The sequence below is a fragment of the Cavia porcellus genome, unplaced genomic scaffold (assembly GCF_034190915.1).
Source record: "Cavia porcellus strain 051 isolate PalLab524CR breed Dunkin Hartley unplaced genomic scaffold, mCavPor4.1 scaffold_5, whole genome shotgun sequence".
Classification (NCBI taxonomy): domain Eukaryota; kingdom Metazoa; phylum Chordata; class Mammalia; order Rodentia; family Caviidae; genus Cavia; species Cavia porcellus.
Window position 1 is genome coordinate 98661778 of NW_026947488.1, and position 24209 is coordinate 98685986.

Below are 24209 nucleotides of genomic sequence, written 5' to 3' on the forward strand. Positions count from 1 at the left end.
TTGTGAGCCGAAGCAAAACTTGGCCTAAGGCTTTTGTTTGTGAATCAAATTGTCTGCAAACTAAAGCATTCACAAATGGAGGTGTGACTGTATTTCTTAAATTTCACACACTCTCTTCTTACTGAAATTTAGTTGATTGCTTAATGAGAAAAAAATTTAAAAATAGGGGAGGAGCAAAGATAGCAGATAGATAACAGCTGGCTACAGAGGCTCCCTGAGATAGTCAACTTAGAATTGAACATAATACAGAGTGGGGAGCCCCAAACAGAGGGAGATGACTTCTCTCATCTCAAGAAGAAACTAAGGTGAGAAGAACCAATCAAACGTACAGTCCCAGTGCTATTATTGGAACAGCTAAAGGTTCAGTGTTCCCGCCGCAGCAGGTGACTTGCCAAGCTGTCCAAGGTCCTGCCGCTTCAACTCACTGGAGGCGCAGTCACACTGAGGTTGGGAGTCAGAGAGCTGAACAGAGAGCTAAGTTGGCACAGTACCTACATCGACCTGTGGTGAGTGACGGGAGTGGAGCCATTCCACAGAAAGGGGGGCTCTGGTGGATGACATTCCGGGACCTGGAAGGACTGGCAAATACAAGGGGCAGCAGCGACTTCAGTCAGTTGTTCCCTTCCTGAATGGGATTGGTGGAGTGAGCTAGGCCTGGGTCACGTGACCTGGCTGAGACCCAATAGGTTATCTGAAATCATTTCCCTTCAGTGTTGGCACACACTAACCACATTAACCCATTGAAGCTTCAGAAGTTTGACTGACCCGGAGGGGAGGCAGCGCAAAGTACTACAGTGCAGGCCACAGCAGCTTGACTGACCTGGATGGGAGGGGCCAGCATACACTGACCCTGTCTGCAACTCACTAGCACACTGCATTGGGAAGGGTCATCTAGCCAGCGTGCTTCAGAACAAAGAAAGAAACTGGGGCCTCCTGGAAGAAGCAAAAAAAAAAAATGGGAAGAGGAAGCAACAACAAGAAGTCCCCAGGTCCCAATCCTGAGAACATTGACCCAGGACAGGTAAATACTAAGGAGAATGAGGACAGCAAATATGCAATATCAGACACAGCACCAGTGGACATAAAGAGATATATTCAGGACCTCATAAACGAGTTCAAAAGTGACATATTTAGCCAGGTAAAGCAAAATATAAGAAAATTAATAAGAGAGATACTAAGCACCCCTCAAGCAGACACAGACAGAAGAAGGGAAGAACTCAGAGAAGAGAACCATTTGATGAAGAATATAAAAAAAATATAGAATATATAAAGCAGATTCAAAGAGATTACCAGGAAATTAAAAACTCTATGGAAAGATGGCAAATCAGCTTGAAAGAAACTAAGGATAGATTAACCAAACTGGAGGACAGTTTTGCAATGTGGGAGTATGAAAGGGAAAACTTTTTAGAAATAACAAGGAAACAAGTAGTAATACAAAGGGTGGAAGAGGACGAGAGGATCTATAACTTGAGAATAAAGAATGTGAATGAAAAATCAGGGGTATAAACAAAGGAATTACAAAGGCTATTCACAGAAATAATTAAGGAAAACTTCCCAAACATAGGAAAAGGAAATAATATTCTGATATATGAGGCATATAGAACTCCAGCCACCTACAACCAAAACAGAGCTACACCCAGACATATAATAATCAAGATCCCAGAAATTCAATATAAGAACAGAATATTAAAAGCTGTTAGAGACAAGAAACAGATAACCTACAGAGGAAGGCCCATCAGAATAATGGCAGACTTTTCCACACAAACCATCAAGTCAAGAAGAGCCTGGAGCGAAATATTCCAAGCCCTGAAAGAAAATAACTTCCATCCCAGATTGATATACCCTGCTAAACTGTCTCTAGAAATTAATGGAGAAACAAGATGCTTCCAAGACAAAGAGGAACTTTGGAAATTTGCAACCAGCAATCCAACTCTACAGAGAATATTCCAGGGCATTCTAGAGAGAGAGAAAAGTACTAGAATTCCAGGAATAATGGCAGAGAAGCCTCAATGAATGGAGCAGAAAACAGAATGAAGAAGATAAGCAGACAACTGATGGCAAAAAAAGAGCATAGCAGAAATGAGGCAGAAAAGATTTTATTCAAAACTGATGTGATTGATAGTATCAAGTCTGAGAGTGTAGGCAACTACATAAGATGACAAGACTCACTGCGATACACATTCTGATTTGATAACTGCCAGTTTTTGAAGTTCTACATTATATACAAAATTGTGTTTTTATTAATACTGTTATGTACTGATATATTCAATTATACTATGTCTGATGATATAGCTAATTCTATTGGAGATAACAAGAGACAACACAGGAACCATGATAGAACTCTTTGTACAACGGTCTTATATGTTTTTTCATTTCATGCATTTATAGGAATATGTTTTGTTTTGCCTTGCTTTGTCTTGTTTCACCCTCTAATACAGAAAGGATGGAAATACATGTTAAGATTCATGCATGTGTAGAATCTATAAACAGTTTATGAGAACTGATCTTATGACACATGATGAAATGAACAGATACTTTGAAGAAAAAGAGACTCTGAAATACCCAGTGCTGATCCTGGAGTGTCATAATGTGAAACCCAGCAACAGTATTATTCTTTGTTCAGAGTGATATTAGACTGCTTAGGTTTATTCAATCTCAACATAACTGAACATATGGAGAACTGCATGTATGTTTAAGTGTATAGGCTTGATAACTATATTTCTAAGTTTTTGTTGGATAGTTGAACAAAACTGGTTGCAGTCTCACTGTTTGAATCCCCACTTTTTATGCTCCACTTTAGTATCTTGAATAACTATTTGTAAGAAGACAATCTGGAATCATCAACTAGTGATTTCTTACTGTTTATTTTTTTCTTTGAAATTATGTATTATTTCTACCCATTTTCTTTTTTGTTTAGTCTTTCTTTAAATTAAATTTTAAAAAAAGACACTACAGTACCCAGTGCTGATCACGGAATGTCATGATGTGAAATCTAGAAATACTATTATTCTTTGTTCAGAATAATTTTAGCCTGCTTTAGTTTGCTTAAATATAAATAAAGATATGGATAACTGCATGTATGTTTAAGTGTATAGGATTGACAACCATGTTACTAAGTTTTTGTTGGACAGTTGAACAGAACTGTTTGCAGTCCCACTGTTTGAATTCCCAGGTTACATGTTCCATTTTTACTAGTAAAAAAAAAAAAAAAAGATAAAAATAAAATGAAACAGTGTTTCAAAACAGATTAGTAGGACAGTTACAACAATAACATATTGCATATAGTTGTCTTTGTAATAGTTATTCAGAGCGCAGGCATGATACCTTATCCAAACAATATTAGCACAAACCTTTCTTTTCAATGAGCTATAAGAAACTAGAAGTATAACTATCTTAACTACACATATATTTTTTCTTTTTCCCTTTCTTCATTTCTGCTTTCCTCCTTCAGTTTATCTTTTCTTTTAAATAGTTTCTTCCTAAACAATTATTGTTTATGAATATTTTGGGTCATATCTACTTCAATCAGTTTTTCACACTAGTGAGACAATATAGTGTCTACACATGTGGGTCTGATTTATTCCACTGCTGAGTATGCATCCATTTACCTATAAAAGTCTCCAGTCTATCCTTCTTTATGGCTGAGTAGTACTCCATTTTATAAAGAAAAACCACGTCATCTTTTTTATCCATTCCTCAGTTTGGGTTGTTGCTAAGATTTAGCTTTTACAAATTGTGCTGCTATAAGCATGGGTGTGCATATATCGCTGTAGCATGATTTTTCTAGGAAGATACCTATATGGGGAGTAGCTGGTTCTAAGGAGACTTCTCATCCTAGTTTTTTGAGAAGTCTCCATACTGATTTCCACAGTGGCTGCACCAATCTACGCTCCTGTCAGTACGCTCCTGGAGAAGGATTTCTTTTTCCCCCACAGCCCCTCTAGCATTTTTATCAGTTGATTTTTTGGTAATAACCATTCTTTCTGTGGATGAGATGGAATCTCAGTGTTGTTTTGATTTGCATCCCTCAAATGACCAATGATGATGAACAGTTTTTCATATATTTATTTGCCATTTGTATTTATTCAGCTGAGATGTGTGTATTTGTTTCAGATGCCCATTTTTAGATTGGATCTTTGAATTTGTGGTGTCTGATTTTTTCAACTCTTTATATTTTCTAGATATAAGTCCTTTGTCTGGGGACGACTGACTATAATTTTACCCCTCCTGTGGACTGTCTTTTTACTATTAGTGATTTGTTTTGTTGTGAAAATACTTTTTAATAAAGTGAGATCCCATTTGTTGATTCTTTGTAATATTTCCCTTCCAGTCTGTGTTTTGTTCATGAAGTCTCTGCCCATACCAATGTCTTTGAGATTTCTATTTTCTCTTCCAGTAGATTTAATGTTTCTGTTTTAATATTTAGATCTTTGATTCATTTTGACTTTCGTTTAGTACATGGTGATAGACCTGAGTCTAGCTTTAGTCTTCAGCATGTGGAAAGCCAATTTTTCCAGCACCATTTATTAAAGAGACTATTTTTCTTCCAGTGAACATGTTTGGCTCATTTGTCAAAGATAAGGTGGTTGACTGTGTTTGGGGTTGCATCTGCATCTTCTATTCTGTTCCACTCATCCTCAGGCCTGTTTTTTTTTTTTTATTCCAATACCATGCTGATTTTATCATGGTAGCTTTGTAGTATAATTTCAGGTCTGGGATTATTATGCCCCCTGACTTGCCTCTGTTGCCCAGAATTGCTTTTGCTATTCTAGGTCTTTTCTGGTTCCAGATGAATTTTAGGAACGTTTTCTCTAGATTTCTGAGATATGCTAGTGGTATGTTGATTGGGTAGTTGACTTTTTTAATAAGTGCTTTTACATTAGGTATATACTCTTAAAATTTCTAGAGCACTTCAATGTTTGGATTTTTTAAATAACTTTCCACAGTTATAATTATTTCACTGAGAAGTTAATCTGTTGAACTCTAATGCCACCATTCTAGATATCTAAGATGTGACATCTTAAAATTTCATTGTGTAAGTGAACAGTCTGTCTTATTGACTGTTTAATGTAGCAGCTTCTAGTGATGCACTATTAAAAAGCAACATTCCAGTTCCTATCTTTCATATCTTTTAAGAAATTACATATATCTGGGTGCTTTAGAAATTTTTCTAAAATTAAAACATCTGAAGAAAGTGATGGATATAGATTTTTAAACCTCCAGATACAGTTGGACTGGCAGAAAGATGTTCCAGTTGGCATCACACAAACCTGAAGGGAGAGTTTATCTTATGCTTGCAACCACTTAGGCAGTGTGGCAGGGCTGGGGTGTGGCTCAGTGGTAAACACTCGCTTAGCATGTACGCAGACCTCCGTTCCATCCCTACAGTACAAAAGACAAAGATTTTATCATTTATTTATTTTAAGAAAAATTCTCTGGCATTTCTGTTTGAGCAGCCAGCGGGGCTGTGGAGACCGTAAAGTCTCCTTTCCCCGCTGAGGTCTGGTCTCCCACAGCCTGGTGAGACGCGTGGACCGCATGGAACACTCTATCGGCAGCATCGTGTCCAAGATTGACGCTGTGATTGTAAAGCTGGAGATCATGGAACGGGCCAAACTGAAGCGGCGGGAGGTGCTGGGGAGGCTACTGGACGGAGTGGCTGAGGTAAGGAGCTGGAGCTACAGCACAGCTGACCACAAGACGAGGGACTCATTGGTGATGGGCCACATTGGTGACACTGCTTTCTAACTGAGGAGTAAAACATGCAAACAAGAAAGATTACAGACATCCACAACATAGTTTCCATCCGTTTTCATTTGCAAATACTTTTCCCTATGAAACAGAAATGCTTTTTGATTCTGTGAAATATCAGGGAGATGTATCCTATAGCCTTTACCCTGGCAGATGTTTCTGCCCATCAGTGATTGTCTGGAGATGTGGGTGTCCTAACCTTCTGGACACCAGTGGTTCAGCCTTCGCTGGAGAGGAGGTTTTAGTGAACATCTACTCCACTGAAAAGGGCTATTGCAATAGCACCTCAGTTCACAAGCTTAACTCTTTCTATACTTCTGTCCACAAACCAAATTCGACAAGAACTGAATCAAATTCAATAATTAGGTTCGGTGTTGACCTTATGGGGAAATTTGATTCAGTTCTCGTCCGACTCAGTTTGGAACCAGCATCATGGGAAGAATTAAGTTCGTGAGCCGAGGTACCACTGTACTTGCTGTAATTCCCCAGGCTCATCTAACTGTAAATAGATTATTTGTGCACGGATTTCCTGAGGCGCTTTCTGTACGCACATCACCCTGCAGTAACACCCTGGTTTCTCTGTCTCTTGTGAGGATGAAAGACTGGGTCGTGACAGTGACATCCACAGGGAGCAGATGGAGCAGCTGGTGCGAGAAGAGCTGGAGCGCTGGGGGGCAGAGGACACCGCCGCCCAGCTTACCCATCCCGGCCTGGGCGTGCCGGCGGGACTCCACGGCCAGCCCCATCCTCGAAGCACTCGGCCTTCCTCCTCGCAGTCCGCAGACGGCCTGGAAGGCGGAGGAGGAGACTGCAGCTCCAACATCCACGTGTGACACCTGTGTCGCTGTGTGTCACCCAGCGGGGGAGAAAGTGGCTGTCCCCGGTTGCCATAGAATCCACTACTTGTATGCTCTAGCAGCCATACGATGCTGGTCTTTGTGACCGATTATTAATCATTTGCACTTTAATTTATTGTGTGGAAACTTTACCCATGGATCAAAGACTTTTTTCATTTTTGCGTATAAGAAATCAAGATGTAAATATTAGATTCAAGAAAAGAAAAAAGCATCCAGAGTACTATGCTCAGCTGCTACTGTGCCTAAAGCTGGAGGACTGTCACGGGGCTGCCGGGTTCCCCTTCCAGCCACAAAGCCAGTGTTGTCATTTTTGTCCAGGGTGTGAAGGAAAGGTGGGTCCCCTTTCCACTCAAGTGCCATTCATGAGCTGAGAAAGTAGCTTTCCTGTAAGAAAGGGAATTTTCCTGGCGGATCGCTTAGCAGGAGAAAGCACCTACCTGGCAAGTGTGAGACTGAGAGTGCAGCCCTGGTGAGAGAGAGAGAGAGAGAGAGAGAGAGAGAGAGAGAGAGAGAGGCACAGAGAGACGAAGGGAAGAAGGGAGGGAGGAAGAAACAAAGAAATTTTAACTCAGCTACCTTCCTGCAGTAAACTCTTAGAAAACATGAAGTAGAAGAAAACTACAAAGCGTAGAATGGGTATGTAGCCATTATACTAGAGTCTGTAGGAATGGTTAACATATTAAATACTATGTAACTTTTGATATTTTGTCATATCTAATATCTGTGGGGCTTTTATATTTTATATTTCATTAGCAATACGGTGGGTAAAAGCACTGATATTAATTAATTACTGGATAAATGATATCTCTAAGAAAACATAAGAATTGGAAGGAACCCTAATTTGCTTCCAGTTTAGACATTTTCAGTAATTTGTAGAATAAAATTATACTAGATGCTTTCCCTTCGGTGGTGTAAAGTGCTGAACACTTCACAGAAGAGAGATTCAATTTGCTTCACAGTTGTAGAGGGTCCGTCTGTGGTTCACTGGCTGTAAGACAGGAACACCATGGCAGAGGCCCTCTATTCTCTTTCCCATGTGTCTCAACTCATTTGCAGATGAGTTAATGTTACAACTAACCTAGTAGGACAAGCTAAGTTTTACTGTATGCACTCAACCTTTTAACTCAGTAAGTATGTTCATATTAAGGAAAATTTTGAGCAAGTTTCAAAGTTCATAAAGCTTGAGTAGAAACAAAGTTTTTATTTTATACCAGCTCAGGTATATAATCCTGAAATATTGTGTGCCATAGTTTAAAGACTAGAATGGATAATATAAATGAAGTGTGATACAAAGGAGGCTTGGGTACTGAAAATTCATCCATTTTCACAGTTCTAGCCCAAGTTGTTCTAGTTAGGAGAACATCTCATCAAATTTAGGGAGGGATCTATTTCTCAATAAAAAATAAAACTGATTTTTTTTCAAAAGTGTTGAACAATGTGACCATCTGAGAGCTAATAGGAGAAGTGAGAGACAGTGTAGTGTTAGTGAGAAATCGTCAGCTGGGAAGCCAATAAAAGAGAGTCCTGTTTCTTCACGCTGGCTCTTTAAAGTTCCCTCAATGAAAAGAAAGTCTCAGTCTAATTTCCAGTGAGGAGGCAAGTGGCTGACCTTCCAGGGAGGCTTCCGTAGGAGTTTCTTGAGCGTCACTCTCTGGGACGTCAGATCCCTCTCAGATTTCTTTATTCCTAGGCACTAGTGTACACACTCCAGGAGAAATGGGTGTGCACACTCGCTGTGTGCGTGCTGTGCTCTAAGTGTAAACAAGCTTCACTGTGAAGTGCATTCTCACCGTGTGGTGTCCACGTGTACTGACCATGTGCCAGGCATCCATCCTGGTCACAAGGAAGTCTGTTTATATATGTGTTATTATTAATGTGCTGTCTCTGATTTTATTGTACCATGTTACAGAATTCTGTCCCTGTACCTGCAAATTCCATGCCTTTTCATCTTCCACCATAGCGAATTCACTCCTCATCCTTCACCATCTTCTCCATAATGAAGATGTTACATCTGCGAGCCTTTCCTAACAATCAAGAATTTCATAACTGTATGATATGGACCGCTTTGCTTTTTAATAAAGGCTTGATGTGTAACAGATGTAAGAACCATCTGTTTCCTATTAGCGAAAGAATAGACTTTGAAAACTGCAAGTTCTCATTTTATGTCCAAATTTAATTGGCATATTTATGTATTTGCTACACCAGGTACACATTTTAGGTAACCTGCCTTTAAGCACTGAGCTGTCGTGTAGATGTCATACGGTTTTTCCCTCAGATGTACAGCTTGAGACGAGGATTCTGGGCAGTACTTTGTTTAAGAGGGGCAGGTAATAAAAGTAGTGTAGAGAGGAGAAACCAGTGTTTTAGTCATTTTACCAGCCTGAGATGCAGTATGAGACATCACAGTTGAAAGGGGAGAGGTTTATTTGGCTCCTGGGTTTTACCTTTTATTCCATAGTTAGCTGGCACCTAGGCAGAAATGGCACGGTGGTAGCCTGCCACAGAGGAAGACTTCTCTCTCGCAGTGGCCAGGAAGCCAGGGGACAAGAATTGCAAAGGGAGCTCACTCTTTTGGGCCACATCTAACAGCAAGTCAATCATGAACACATCAGTGGATGAACCCACAGATAAGAGAAACACCCCCATGGTCCCATCACCTTCCAAACACACGAGGCTCTCGGGGAGACCCAGACATAAACTTGGCCTGAGTATTTCTGGCCTCTGGGGGAGGCAGAACTAACCTCATGGCAGCCGGGAAGGAGGGAGAAGGGAAGTAAGAAAAGGAGGTAAAGAGGAGGGTGGAGGAAGGTTGGTTGGGGAGCAGGGGCAAAAGACAGTCCCTAAGGCCAACCCTCCAGCCAACTCCTACCTGTTAAACTCCCTCACCTCCCAGCAAGGCCATCAGACGATGAATCCACAAATGGACTGATCCACTGATGAAGGGAAGTCAGTCATTCTCCAAGAGTCCCAGCTTTGAGCCAAGCCAGCACACCCAACACGTCAGCTTCCAGGACTATTTCCTACCAAAGCTGGAACACCCACTGCGGAAATAGGATTTGGGCAGGAAAGCCACTCTGAAAGGCCGGTGGTAATTCCCTAGGACTTCAGACAGGACAGCCCCGCTTGGCTTCTGAGCAAGGAAGGAACTGCAGACACTGGTAGCTGAACAAACAGTAGGTACAGAGTGGAGTGCTGGGGGGCGACAGATTTGGACAGGAGCTTAATGTACCCAGTAAGCATAATCATGGGCGCCCAGCTCAGAGGAACCCATTCACTGAGAATATCACTGAGAATATGGGGCAGGCGGCGCCCCGGGGGGTAGCACCGCATGAATTTCCTGGCAGATACCCTTAAGCAGGGAGCAGCTGAAAGCACAGAGGAAAACACTGCTAAGATTCTGGTCCTCGCTCTGTCTGTTTATGAGCCTTGTGTTACACTAACTTACCCAGCATCCGAGTCCATTTCTTCTGAACATGTGTAAGTTGTTTAGAAATGAGAACATTTGTAAATGAGGAAATGAATGTTGAGGGGTTTTTCCCCCTCAAGGAATGCTTTACAAAATAAGGCTAAGTGCAAAAGCACATCAAAGCTGCGAACATCCACGGCGAGCACTTACTCCGCAAGCAGCAGGCTGCCAAGGCAGCAAGAAGGAAGGATTCACCGACAGTTTCTGAAGGCAACAGAAGGAACTCATAGTGCAAAATGGTAATTAAGAATTTACCTGCAAGTCTTCACACACACACACACACACACACACACACACGAATGTAAACTGTTGACACAGTTTGGTGCTCATTTCCCACTGCTTATTTTATATCATGAGCGTGTTATGAAATCCCTGTTTCATTAATGGCTAGAGGACACATTAATATACATTATATGAATATGTTAAGTAAGCCACATATTCAAATGGAACAGCTACACTGACCTCATGCTGGACGTTAGACATTTGCACTGCTCCACATTTTCATAATTATTCACAATTCTGTCATTGTGTGAAAAAGTGAATCAGCAGTAGCCAAAACCTCAGAAGAAAGGAAATTTTATTGATGCCAGCAGACCCCAGAGGAGTAATGTCAGAAGTCTGAGGTGGTGATTACAGAGGACTTGTCTTTTATAGGTGGTAAACAGCAGGTACAAGAACGAGATAAGCTGCTGAGGTTTATGGTACAATGGGCATCTTGTGCAGTGACCATAGTTGTATGCAGCAAAGTTGTTTTTAGCACATTCCAGAAGTTTCCTACAATTTAACTGATTTCAGTGGCAGAGAACAGAATGCCTGCAGCTTTATTAAAACAATGACTGCAGTTAGGTCAGGACTTCTGCCTCAATATAAAGTCAAGCAGCAAGGGTCAAGTGGGGGCAGAGGCCACGAAAGTCCTTCTGTAATGAAGCAGACCTACTGCCTGCACCTGAAGGATGTGGTCTGCCTTTTGAGGGCTTCACCCAGGAGAAGTGATATTTTCCTATAAGGTAACCGCAGGTGCACACAGGACAGAGGAGGGTTTGAAGGGGAGAAGCACCCCACCATGAGTGAGGCTGCAAGAGGCAGGAGGAAGGGCAGTGGACTGAAGCTACGCTAGATCCCCACTGTGCAGAAAGCGAGGTCAGCTTCCCTTGTTCTTCCCCAGCGACCTTGCACCCCGCTGCCACCCAGGGTCGGCAGCACCTGTGACCTCCTTGTCCAAAATCTGGCCCTGAATGACATTTTACATCAGCATTCTCCAGTGGTCCTCTGGAATGGAAGTGGCTAGGCAAGCTGCCCAAGGCCAGGGCCCTGAGTGACAGCCCCTGCTGGAGTCTCTCACCCTGGGAGAGCCAAGCAACTCCTCAAATCCTGAGCAGGGAGAACTGGTTCAAGAGGAGCAGGAGGCCCCAGCCACCACTGTGCCACCTCCCGCCAGCCAGCAGATGGCGAGCCCATCCGGTTTTGCTCCAAACACAAAAGCCCTGGCCTCTGGGATTCCACCAGGCCCAGCAGTAGAAAAAGTTTTGCTGCTAGTCACAAAAGTGATCTTTCCTTCCCAGTTTCAGGGAGCAGCAGGGTTTGGGACCCCTGGAAACTGCTTTCACTGACTAACCTTCTTAGCTCTCTGGAAGGAAGTTGCTAATGATATGCAGTTTTGCAGCACCTTTGATCAAGTTATTCAGAGTGTCTTTACTTAAACACAGGAGTTACCAACTTTTCCTAGCATTTGAATAAGACAAATAAGCAATGCTAGACACAACCAGGGACACACCATAGATATTTGCAGGTTCAGATGAAAACATTATTTCAGGGTAGGTAACAACATTATTTTGTCAGCCAATAACTTTTCTTCGTGTCAAGATACACGGACATCATAAAGTATTTGGTCAGTACTTTGGTGAGTCTCAAAGATTTATTTCTTACACATGGATATTTTGCTACTCTAGGTCTGAAAAGTGATCTTACCCTCTCCCTAATGCCAACTGGCACCAGCCAAGTGGGAACCAAAGGTGGGGAGAGGAGACTTGGAGACAGCACATGCAAGTTCCTAGGCTGGTGTTCACCAGCAAGTTCACCAGCAACTTGGCACATGCAAGTTCACCAGTGCTGGCATGGAATAGAAAGTGTAACAGGAAACCCTGAGGATTCCGTGGCAGTGGAGAGCTGAGCACACAATTCTCACCAGGGAATGCTCCCAGGTGCCCCACTCCACCCCTGCAGTGGCTCAGCAATGGTCTGCTCTATTGCCAGGTTCTGAACCCAAACACCCAACATTCCAGGCCAGTACTCAGGGCAGAGGCAACTGCCCCGGCAGCCTTGGCCATGGAGGATGCAGCCATTGTGGGTCTTTTGTCCCTTCTCCTGCTTCTCTGGAGGATGTTCCGCTCCCTGAGGAGCCAGCTTGCCATGAGGAGAGAGAAGCAGCTGGCTCTCAAGATGTCAGCGCACATCCAGGAAAGGTGCCACCTCCTAGACAAGCTCAGCCAACTTCAAAAAGAGCACCAGGCCTTAGAGTCAGCCCTAAAGGAGGCCTGCCTGGAGGAGGAGGCCCTCTTGGAGGAGGAGGCCAGGCAAGCCCAGCACTTGGAGGTGGCCTGCAAGCAGGTGGCCAGGGACAGAGCCAAACTCCAGAAGCAGATACCCTTGCTCCTCAGAGAGGTCCAAGAGGAGCAGTCCAGATTCCAGCAGCAGCAGAGGAGGATGGGAGAGATTTCCCACCGGATCTGGGCCCTGGCAGAGGAATCCAAGTTGCTCACAGCTCAAGTGCCAAAGCCAAGGCAGCCCTGTGCCAAGTCAGGAAAGAAGGCATCCAGGTTCAGTGACAGGAGCTCCTGTGTCCCCACCCATCACCTGAGCCATCAGCAACCAGCAAAGGTGAGAGGGCTTTGTTGGAGGAGCACTGCTCATCTGCTTTCCTGGTTTCATTTAAAACACAATAAACAAAGCCTTGAAATGTACTTCATTAGATCCCAGCAATCTCTGCTCCTATTAAACTTGATTATTTAATGTTTTGGTAGTTTTTGTTTTATTTCTAAATCTAATATGAGGCTGGGAATTTAGTTTAGCAGCACAGTGCCTGCCTGTCAAGCCCAAGGTATTGCGTTTAATTCCCGGTACCAAAAATAAATAAATAAACCTAATAAATTATTTGTTTTTTTAGTATATTTTTGTGGGAAAATTGAGTTAATCATAGCCAGGAGCTCAGGAGAAGAGAAGAAATTTTATTAATGCCAACAGACCTGAGAGGAGTAATCTCCAAAGACTGAGATACTGATTAAAGAGAACTTCTTTTTTTAATAGGGTGGCAAACAGAAGTTACAAATATTAGATAAGCTTGAGCTGAAAGCCACGGTACAGTGGGTATCTTGTGCAGTGAGCGTAGTTGAACCTAGCAAAGTTGCTTTTAGCACGTTCCCAGAAGTTTCAACTTGATGACAAAGCATATGATTTAGCTACTGGTCCAGTAGCAGACTGGACTCTGGTCCAGTACCAGAGAACAGAACGGCTGGAGTTTTTTTGGACAAAACAGCTGCAGTTAGGTCAGGATTTCTGCTTGATCACCACCCAGCAAGTACACAGGGAATGGCAGCATGGGAAAAAAGAAACAAAACATTTAAAGCAAAGTTAGAAAATCGGAAAAAACACATAGTAAATTGGAAGAAATAAATTTTAAAAATTAATCACTGCAACGAAAGTAAACTAGGTCCTTCAAAAATTTGCAGCTTCAGCGGCATAAGCGCCTGCCTTGCAAGCAGGCAGTCATGAGTTCGATCCCTGGTACCGATAAAAAAAAAATTGCAGCTAGATTTTTAAATATCTGGCAAGAAATATACAAAGAGGTATAAATATTCAGAAAGTCAATGGGTGGAATATATATAAACAAGCATTATAGATATGTTAGTTATAAATACAAAACAAAAGGAGTTATTAAAAATAAGAGTATAAACACACAAGAGTAATTTCCCTGTGGGGGGGGGGGAAACAGCTCTAAAATTCTATGCATCTAATAAAATCTCCAAATATAAAAGCAAAAATTGAAGAACTAGAGGCAAACTTGGCATATCTATTACTTTTGGTAAATTGCTAACATATCTCCCTCCGTAATTAATAAGGCACACAAAACTCAGAGAACTGAATTTTATACTCATCAAGTATGGCACATGGAACCCAGAAGAAAGCTTGACTCCATGCTTAGCCTTAAAGTTAGCCCTGAAAAATAAGGAAAATGCATAACAAAGACCACAGGTTCTTCACAATGCAATTAATTTAGAAAGCACAACCCAAGTGATTCCAAAAGATATCTAATAGCTTCCTGAGTGCCACATCTGATAAACATGCAGTTGCTTCTCTTGGAGCTTTATCATGATATCATTAATATCATGAATAATCAGGATGCCATAAACAGTTTTTAGATTAAAAAAAGCTGATCACATCGACGCTGTGGTGATTGGACAAGAGCTTTAACGAAACCTTAAGTAATAGTTAAAAACTTAGAGAACAAAAACTTCTTATGGGATACACTTCCTCCTTTTCTGGTGAGAATGTGAAGTGGAAGAGAGGCCTGTAGAAAAGTTAGAAAGTTAGCCTAAGACTCAGAAAGGGAATATACCCAATACAAATGAAAACAGAAGTCCATACACACTCCTATCTGAGGATGCTCATAGCGGAAATATTCTTCATAGCTCAAAAGTGGAGTTCACGGAATCCCCATCAACTGATGAACGGATAAACACAAAGAGCCACACACAGAAATTTCATTCAGTCGTGAAAAGGAACAAGTACAGTGCTGCTTTGGGGTTTGTTATAAGTCGGTTACAGGAAGCAGGAGAGCGCCAAAACAATAAGCAGCACACACACAGTTGTGGCTGGAATTACAGCAACTCACAAGACAGTCCCCAGGAGGCCACTGACAATGCAAGTCCATTACCAACTCAATGGCCAGTGCCTGAACAAAACTGTAGCGTCAAGACAGAGGAGTACCAAATGTGACAATTTTCAAACAAGTCAAGAACAAGGGTATGACTGTAGATGATGCTACAACACAGAAGGACCTTACAAATGTTATGCTAAATAAAATAGATTTTTAACATTACATGGCTCCACTGAAATGAAATACTCATAATCAAATCCCTAAAGGCAAAGCAGAATGCTTGCCAGATAATAGAAGGCAAAAAGAGGTGAAACAAATTTTCTTTTGGTATAGAAAATGCTGAACAAGTGAACCTTATGTCTGCATTAATACACACTGCAATATCACTTTAAATGATGAATTGATTTACAGCATGTGAATTATAACTCAAATATGGGGAAGATCCCAGTGATTTCAATCAAAATTAATAAACAAAGTGCGTAGGATAATTCTTTTCATGCAGAAGGCATTACACAGGTATTAATTATGAGTGACCAGTATGATCGTTAGGAGACGCACTTGTTGGCTCATTTAAAGTAGGGTATGCTTTCAAAAGCTGATCCATAAAACAACCTCCAGACTTGGTCAGGTTCAATTCTTCATTCTCGATGCCCAGCAGAAATCTTCAAAAGCCTGAAAGTGCCCACAACTGTTCCTATTACTGAGAGCAGGATGAAATGCACAACATTTATAGGAATATGTAGCTGTAGCCAAATCTACTGCTTCCAAAATCACCTGGAGACAGGAGGGGGCCCGTATATTCAGATGATGCCACCCATCACCGTCACGAAGTCCTTCTCGCTTTGACTCATCTTCACATTCCATCTTCGTGATGTCTTAACACTATCCAGGACTGCCTGGAAATTCAGAAATATCTGGGCACTCATGAAAAAACAAAAGCCCTGATATTCTAGCAAATATGCTAAAAATCATAAAAATCCCATCACACGCACATCCTTAAGCACTATGATTCAGCCCCGTCCTACCTAGCATGTGACATTAGAAAAAACAAAAAATCATGGCGGGAAGGTTTTGGGATGGAAGTCACTTCCTTGGTACTGGAAACTCCCATGACCCAGGTGACCCCCAAGCGTGAACCTAACCCTCTTACTCCCCTACTTCCTTCCATTATTCCAGGGCACAGAACTCATTCCACAGCCTGAACATGCGTTTTGCCGAGTGCTATTTCTCCCCCAGTGCTTCTGTTACTGCCTGTTGGGTCCAGCATACAGATCCAGGCTCTGCTGTCCAAGGAGCGAGAAGTGCAAAGCGCACCCCAAAGGCGGGGGGGGGGGTGGCATGAAAGGCCGCTCTGTGTATTGAGGATCACAGGAAGATGTGCTCAGGGAGGTCAGGGCCAGCGCACACAAGAAGAGTGGCACGAGCTGAGAAGTGGTGTCAGGGCCCATCACACCCACTGAGAAACCAAGCCTTCAGATTTTGAAAGGAACTGCAAACCCAGCCTGGGTGCCTCTAACTGGATCTCAAGGTAAGACTGTCAGGGAGGAGTGACAGGCTGCTGGGTCTTCTAGGGCTTTCTCGTGCCAAGGATGTTCCCAGAGCTCATTGTTATGTAGTTATATGTATGAGATGCTCTCCATATTGATGAACTTTCCAGAAGGTTCCAGAAGGTTACTGAAGGTCAAGCCACTTGATGGACTCTGCATGAGGACCTCTGGGATTTCCTGGGTCTCTGTTATTTTTACCTCTCTTACAACAAAGGCAGTTGGATTGGTCCTGGGTACTGCTGGAACTCAAGTACATAGAGGGCAGTGTTTTCCCAATGCCCGTTTTACTACCTGCACCACTTTAGTTGAGACGCCATAGCTCAAGGGCTTAAGATTTCTGCTGCAAGTACAAATGTAGTTTATTATTGTATATAAACCAAGATGTTGTACATAAACACTAGCTTCCAGGAAATACTGCTCTGAAACAGAGACTCCCCAGATTGGAGCCATAGCCTGTCCTGTTCTGTCTCCCCAGGGCCGTAGGCCAATGAAATGCTTAGATATAATTTGTGGTGTGAGCCGATCTGTGAGCAGAGAACCCTGGGACCCTGCTGGACTACTCAGCTGTCATTCACTGTGTGGTGGAATCTAGGTCACAGATGTCAGTGTGAGATCACAGATCTGGGGCCAGTGAGACCCATGGTAAAAAGTCATGCAGGGTCCTTTCTTAGGCCTAAGCCTGCAGGTCCATAAAAGAGTCACACACGTTCTCAGCAGGACGTGAAGAGAACTTAGTTGGGACTTACACCAATGCTAATGGCCCCAGATGATACTAGGCAGAATCTGGAGAACAGGTGACAATTGTCCCATTTTTGGTATTTTAAATATCACATCTCTCCTAGTGTGCGTGACTGTGAGAAACTTCCTTGGTGGTAGGGACCACAGAGAAGCTGGAGAATGTTTAGCAACGATGACTAGGATATTAGAAATCAAACAATGTCAAAAAAAAGAAGGGTTGGTGCCAGACAATTTTACCTGGGAGATATCTTTATTTAGATATTAATGCTTTTCTAAATGGGGATTTAGGTCAGTGGCATACGCAACTGTCTTGCAAGTACATGGTCATGAGTTTGATCCCCGGTACCCCCGCCCCCCCAAAAAAAAGAAAGAGAAAGGAAAGCATTGAGAAGACACATTAGATTTGCTTAATTTGGCCTCAAAGAGATAGACAAACTTCATATTTTAACTCTATACAAAGAACAACTTTTTCAGGCTCAAAGCTATCCAGAGAATGAGCATGGAAAGGGTTGATGCAGACAGAGTACAATTCTTCCTGGTAGAGAAAGTCCAGCAGATGTTGAATTGTGTGGACGTTGCTGAGGGCCCCTGAAGATCTGTATCCACACATCGTCTGCTGTGGGTTTGCTTTAACATTGGGATTTTGTTTTTCTGCATTTTATTTTTTGAGAGAAGGTCTCATTATGTAATCCAGGCTGGCTTTAAACTCACTACAGCCCTAGGAATGCGCCTGTCTCAGCCTCCTGAGGGCTGGCACTGCAGGAGTGTGCCCCATGCCTGGGTCTTCCTCATTTCTAACTCACGCCCTGCTGGTACCGATTCCCGGCTCTTAGGTCCTTTATGTGCTGACACTCGTTTCTCTGAAGCAGCTGAGCATCTCCTGCTCTCCCTCCAGTCCCTTTGCCTTGCAGGTGTGACCCTGTTACAACCGGCAGGAATGAGAAGCAGCTGGGGGGCTTCCCAAAGGACACCCCAATCCTCATGAAGCCCACGCAGTGCCTCCCTCTGCAGAGGAAAAGGGGGAAGAAGAGATGTGGTTATTGTGCGGGATAAAAGCCACACAGGGTGGGGTCCCATTCCTGGAAATGGGCTGCATATTCACCCAGAGAGAAGGTGAGATGTGTGAAATCTTGCTTACCCTTTTGTGGTGTGCATCTCTATAGACAGAACAGGGGGAAACTTTGAACTTTCCCTCCTTTCCAGGCACATGGGAATGTTAAGCTTAATCCTCACAGCCTCATCAATGTGTGTCTCTCTGACACAGGTGCTTCCTTTGGCTGCAAATATCCCAAGCAGCCTCTTGGGGGCCTTGGCTAGGGGGTGGAAACAGAAGCCTTCTGTCACTTTCCCTCTCCCCAAGCTCAGCAGAGATCAGGGGTTGCCCTCCCCTATTGTCCCCCACTTCATTTGTTATAGAAGCCCTGATTCCTAGGTAGGGTAGGACCACCCGGAATGAAAGGAGCCCGCTTCCAGTTTCTCTGCTGCTGTCCTGGCGCTGTGATAATGATGGTAAAGATATTCCACCAGGACTCGCGCAGTGACATGAAACCTTCATTGCAGCCTGCATCTGGAAGGGTGTGCCGGGGGTGAAGGGCAGGGAGATGGTAACCTGGCTCCTCAGCTGTGACATCAGCTGGCTGCTCGGAGGAGGAGGCTGCTGTGAGCTGTAAGGGTCCTGGAGACCCTCACTCCTCAACCATTGCCTCTTCTGGTGGGGGCAACTGTGCCCAGAGGACCAGGAGATGGAGAGGATCGCTTTCCATTGGAAGTGGAAACAACGGGGCTGTCATGGTCTTTCTGATGACTGGCGGTTTCCACTAAGGAAACAGACAGCAAGACAGAAACGGGTTTGTGAGTTCTTGACAGGAGAAGAAAGCAAACAGCAAGAACTGTGAATCAGGGCCGTTCTTTAAAAACCTGCATTGACTTCTTACCAACTGCGTCTTATTCATATTTCTTTGCAGTTGACCAATAAATTAGGAGTGTTTCATTTCTTGAAAAGGAAATTAATTGCTCGCGTTAGAGTTTTGAGTCAGTCTTTCTGGGGAGACCAGAACTGTACAAAGATGATGCTTGGATGCCTGGTCATGAAGGGACAGGAGGTCAGACAGGCAGTTGTGTGCACCCGAGACCGCAGACAGGCACACACCCCACAGAGGAAGCTGGCTCCCCGCTTCTCCTGAGGCAATAGCCAATTCCAAAGGTAGTGTTGGAAAATGGGGTACAGACTGTGACAGGTGCGTAGAACTGGGAACAGAAGCTCACACTTCAGAGCCCGCAGAGGGAAGGGGCTGCATTAGCAGCCTGTGGAGATGACCCCAAGGTCTGGCTTTGAAAGTCAGGGGTGAACCAGAGGGCCTGGCTCAGATCCTCACATCCTCCAGCAGAAGAAGGTGGGCTCGGACACGGTCAGATCGTCCAGCCCAGGAGGAGTAAACAGAAACCTTCTCAACGGAGACGACTTCACCCGGAATGCCCAGCTGCCCCTGCAACTTTCCTAAACAGCGTTCCCCATTCAGTCAGAAAGAGCCAGGTCCCAAAACACAAAGGAGGGAGAGGGTTGTAATTCTGAAATGCAAGTCAGAGGAAAAGGAGATAATGAGAGCAGGTCCACAGGAGGTCCCCGAAGAACATTTCTTAGACACTGACCTTGAAATAAGTATGCAATTGTGCTAAGCGAGTGCGGTGTCTGGGGCAGCCGTGCACCAGGAACAGCTGACAAGAGAAAAAAAAAAATCCTGGGAGAATTTTAGTGCCATCATGCAGTGGAGTATCATGTCATTTTTCTACCCCACCAAAGAGGGTAAAGCAAAGAAGACTGAGAAGGAAACCAACAGGAGCAGCGGCAGAGAGACAGAGCCCCCTCCAAAGGTGGCACTGAGGGAGCGGAATGGAGTGGTGCCTGATAGTGACTCTCCAGTGAAGAGGTCAGGGAGGAAGGCCGTGCGCGTCTTGAGCAGCGAAGCAGAGGAAAAAGATGAAGCCCTCAGCCCCACTGAAGACCAGAAGCCTGGGTCAGATTCCCCACAGGGGTCCCCGCCCAACCTCACCACGTGTCCCGGAAACAGCCCTCCCTTCTCGGACACTTCCCCTATGGTCGTCTCCCCATCAGGACTACCAAAGCGTCTCACAGCTTGGAAACAGCTCCCGAAACGGGTAATTCAGGATGTGTTGGAGGATCAGAATGAGGACAAAGACAGAGAAGCTAAGAAGAGGAAGGAGGAAAAAGAAGCAGAGACTCCAAGAGAAAGCCCAACAGAGACTGGAGCGGCAACAACGAAGGAAGAAGAGGAGGGGATCAGCCCTCGACACCCCCTGAGCCCCCAGAACCCCAAAAGCAGAAGCCCCAGCAAAGACAGAAGGTGTTTCCACACCCAAGCTCCCCAGAAGCAGCAGCCACAGGTAAAGAACCAGAGCAAGGCTGCCCCCAGAGTCTCCAGGACCCTCAGCAGTTTCTTCACAACCCGGAAGCCATCAGTCAAAACCCATGTGAAAGAAGAGCAGTCAGGTACCGCGGGAAAAGAGGGGGCCAAGGGATCCCTGGGCCCAGTGAGCTACAATCCTGCTAAGAACAACTACCACCCCATGGAGTATGCCTGCTGGAGACAGGGCAGAAGGTTCCTTCCCTGGCTGTGGCACCGACGTTTGAGAAGATTGAGGAGGTTTCTGCTGGGCTCTGGATGGTGGAAACGCTGAGCAACTTGCTGCCCTCTGTGGTGGCCCTGTCCCCTCCAGACCTGCTCCCTGTCCTCTACCTCACCCTTAACTGCCTTGGGCCTCCCCAGCAGGGCCTAGAGCTTGGCGTTGGTGATGGTGTCCTTCTCAAGGCCGTGGCCCAGGCCACAGGCCACCATCTGGAATCTGTCCGGGCTGAGGCTGTTGAGAGGGGAGACATTGGGCTGGTGGCTGAGAACAGCCGCAGTACTCAGAGACTGATGCTGCCACCACCTCCTCTTACCGCTTCTGGGGTCTTCTCCAAGTTCCAGGACATTGCCCGGCTCACCGGCAATGCTTCCATGACCAAGAAGATGGCTATCATCAAAGGCTGCTTTGTTGTCTGCCGCCACTCAGAAGCCCCGTTCATCACCAGGGCCCTGAGTGGACGGCTGCGCCTCGGGTTGGCCAAGCAGTCGGTGCTGGCTGCCCTTTCCCAGGCTGCGAGCCAAGAATTCCCAGGCCAAGAATTCCCTCTGGCCATGGTGGATGATGGGACAGGCAAGACCACAGAGGCCAGAAAGACATGGCTAGAGGAGCAAGGCATGATCTTGAAGCAGACATTCTGCGAGGTGCCTGACCTGGACCGAATCATCCCTATGCTGCTGGAGCATGGCTTGGAGCGACTCCCAGAGCACTGCAGGCTGAGCCCAGGGGTCCCTCTGAAACCTATGTTGGCCCATCCCACTCGGGGTGTCAGTGATGTCCTGAAACGCTTTGAGGAGGCAGCCTTTACCTGCAAGTACAAATACGATGGGTAGAGGGCACAGATCCATCTTCTAGAAGGTGGGGAGGTGAAGATCTTCAGCAGGAATCAGGAAGACAACATGGGGAAGTACCCCGACATCATCAGCCGCATCCCCAAGATTAAACTCCCCTCAGTCACATCCTTTATCCTGGACATGAAGCTGTGGCTTGGGACCGGGAAAAAAAGCAGATCCAGCCATTACAAGTGCTAACCACTCGCAAACGGAAAGAAGTAGACACTGCAGAAATCCAGGTGCAGGTGTGTCCATGTGCCTTTGACCTCATCTACCTCAGTGGAGAGTCTTTGGTCCGTGAGCCCCTGTCCCAATGCCAGCAGCTGCTCTGGGAGAACGTTGTAGAGACAGAAGGCGAGTTTGTCTTCGCCACCTCTCTGGACACCAAGGACATGGAGCAGATTGCTGAGTTCTTGGAACAGTCAGTGAAAGACTCCTGCGAGGGGCTGATGGTAAAGACCTTGGATGCTGATGCCACCTATGAGATTGCCAAGAGGTCACACAACTGGCTCAAGCTGAAGAAGGACTACCTCGATGGCATGGGTGACACCCTAGACCTCGTGGTGATAGGCACCTACCTGGGCCAGGGAAAGTGGACCAGCCACTATGGGGGCTTCCTGCTGGCTGCCTATGATGAGGAGAGCGAGGAGCTACAGGCCATATGCAACCTCGGAACGGGCTTCAGCAATGAGCAGCTGGAAGAGCATTACCAGAGCCTGGAGGCCCTGGTGCTTCCCACCCACGCCCCCACGTGCGGGCAGATGGTGCCTTGGCGCCTGACCACTGGTTGGACCCCAATACTGTGTGGGAGGTGAAGTGTGCCATCTCTGTCTCTCCCCCATCTACCCTGTTGCCCAGGGCCTGGTCGACAGTGAAAAGGGGCTCTCCCTCCACTTCCCTCGGTTTATTCGCGTACATGAGGACAAGAAGCCAGAGGAGGCCACTACCAGTGCGTAGGCGGCCTGTCTGTACCACAAGCAAAGTCAGATTCAGAACCAAGGCATTGACTCAGACTCTGATGATGTAGAGTTCTACTAAGCCCCTGTGCTCCAGGGCCTGGGACAGAGGTGAAGGGGACCCAGGGATGTGAGAGCTGATGTTGAGTGTGTGCTGGGTCTGGGATTCATTTGATCATCACTTTCAATAAATAATTATTAGACGTCAAACAAAAGAGAGAAGTACACAAATACCTGAATAAAATGCACAAGAGTTTAAAAAAGAAGACTCACTTTAAGTATCAAATAGACATAAAGCAGCTATGTGACTTTTGATTATCAGCAAACGTTAAGTTTCAGTCTATTGCAAGGTTGTGAAAGATAGTCATACAACATTTTTAGAGGAAATTAGAAAAATTGCTCTGGGTTCCGCGATGAGAACAAGTTTTCTCTGGACAGCCAGAGAGGAGCCGGGAGCAGGGACAGCTGTGAGGAGCTGCAGAGCACAGGGTGCCCAGAGGTTCTAGGACGCATAGCCTGGCCCTCGGACCCTGGCACCTCATCTCTGCCTGGAGAAAGCTCTCTAACGTACTCTGAAAAGTCTTCTCGCCTGTCTGCTAACTGAGGAATTTGGAATCTCGGACATGCGATTCCATAACTCTGGATGAACCCTGCGCACATTAATGCTGGCCTTCTCTGCCGGACTCTTGGGAAAGAAAGGATGGAGGGGTCATTCTGTGCTGCCACAGTGCCCAGGCAGGCTCAGACCTGAAACCGCCTATGCCTGCACGCGTGCGGTGGTCAGTACCGATGTTCACCTCGAGGCCAGGCTCACCTTAGACTTTTTCCCTTTTCCCTTGGAGACAGTATTCCAGTCCTGCATATATGTTCCTGAGTGGCGGCCGTGGGCCAGGAGAGGGACCCTGTATATTCCTGAAAATATCACTCTAAAAATGGCAGTTTTTTTCTCTAAATCCTATCTTCCTAGAAGGACAGAAGCATTTTAGCAGAGGTTAAATAAAGAGAGAGAGAGATGAATTACCTGCCAGCTTAAGCAGACTGAGATAGGGTCACAATGAATTTCATGCTGGAAGTTTCATACCTGTGAAAATAAAGCAAGAAAAACGGAGATAGGAAATTTGCAGCTATGGTCACCATGGTGCCCAGGGAGGGCTTGACCTCTGAGTCCCTCTGAGGCAGAGGAGGACTGCATAAAGGGTGCGATTCTGGCACCCAGCTCAGTGCTGGGCTCTTCAGATAGTCAGGTCGGCAACTGCATCTGACCGCACCAGCCTCAGTCACAGGTCTTCGGTTGGAGCAAGATGAAGAATCTACAGGATTCCCTCAAGGTGCCCGTGTCTCCCCTGACCACAGTGCCTGTTTCAGCAGGGCCTTGCTTACCCCATGGCCTGGGGAAGCCCTTGTCTCCACTGCCAGCCACTGCTCCCAGCCGGGCCAGCTCAAGAGCACCCTCCCTCCCCGAGTGGGTCCCACCTCCCCTGCCCACTGGAGTAATCCCTGGGGAGCTCGGAGCCTCCCTGGCCTGCATCACACTCCAGACCAGTGA

The 24209-nt window shown here is 45.3% G+C and overlaps 2 protein-coding genes across 2 annotated transcripts in view; both read left to right on the plus strand.

Annotated features, from left to right (window-relative positions):
- The window catches only part of Pkd2 (polycystin 2, transient receptor potential cation channel), a 44877-nt gene extending 36171 nt beyond the window's left edge, over nt 1–8706 (plus strand). The window contains exons 14-15 of the mRNA XM_063249402.1: nt 5517–5664; nt 6345–8706. Coding sequence (XP_063105472.1) covers nt 5517–5664; nt 6345–6584 — 388 coding nt within the window. The 3' untranslated portion in view covers nt 6585–8706. The remainder of the gene's footprint in view (nt 1–5516; nt 5665–6344) is intronic.
- Nucleotides 8707–19959: 11253 nt separating this feature from the next.
- On the plus strand, nt 19960–22789 carry LOC100714669 (DNA ligase 1-like). Its single transcript, XM_063247946.1, is given in 5 exon segments — nt 19960–20836; nt 20839–21846; nt 21849–22442; nt 22445–22528; nt 22531–22789. Coding segments are annotated over 5 exon segments (2745 nt in total). The 5' UTR covers nt 19960–19992; the 3' UTR covers nt 22746–22789.
- Nucleotides 22790–24209: the final 1420 nt, after the last annotated feature.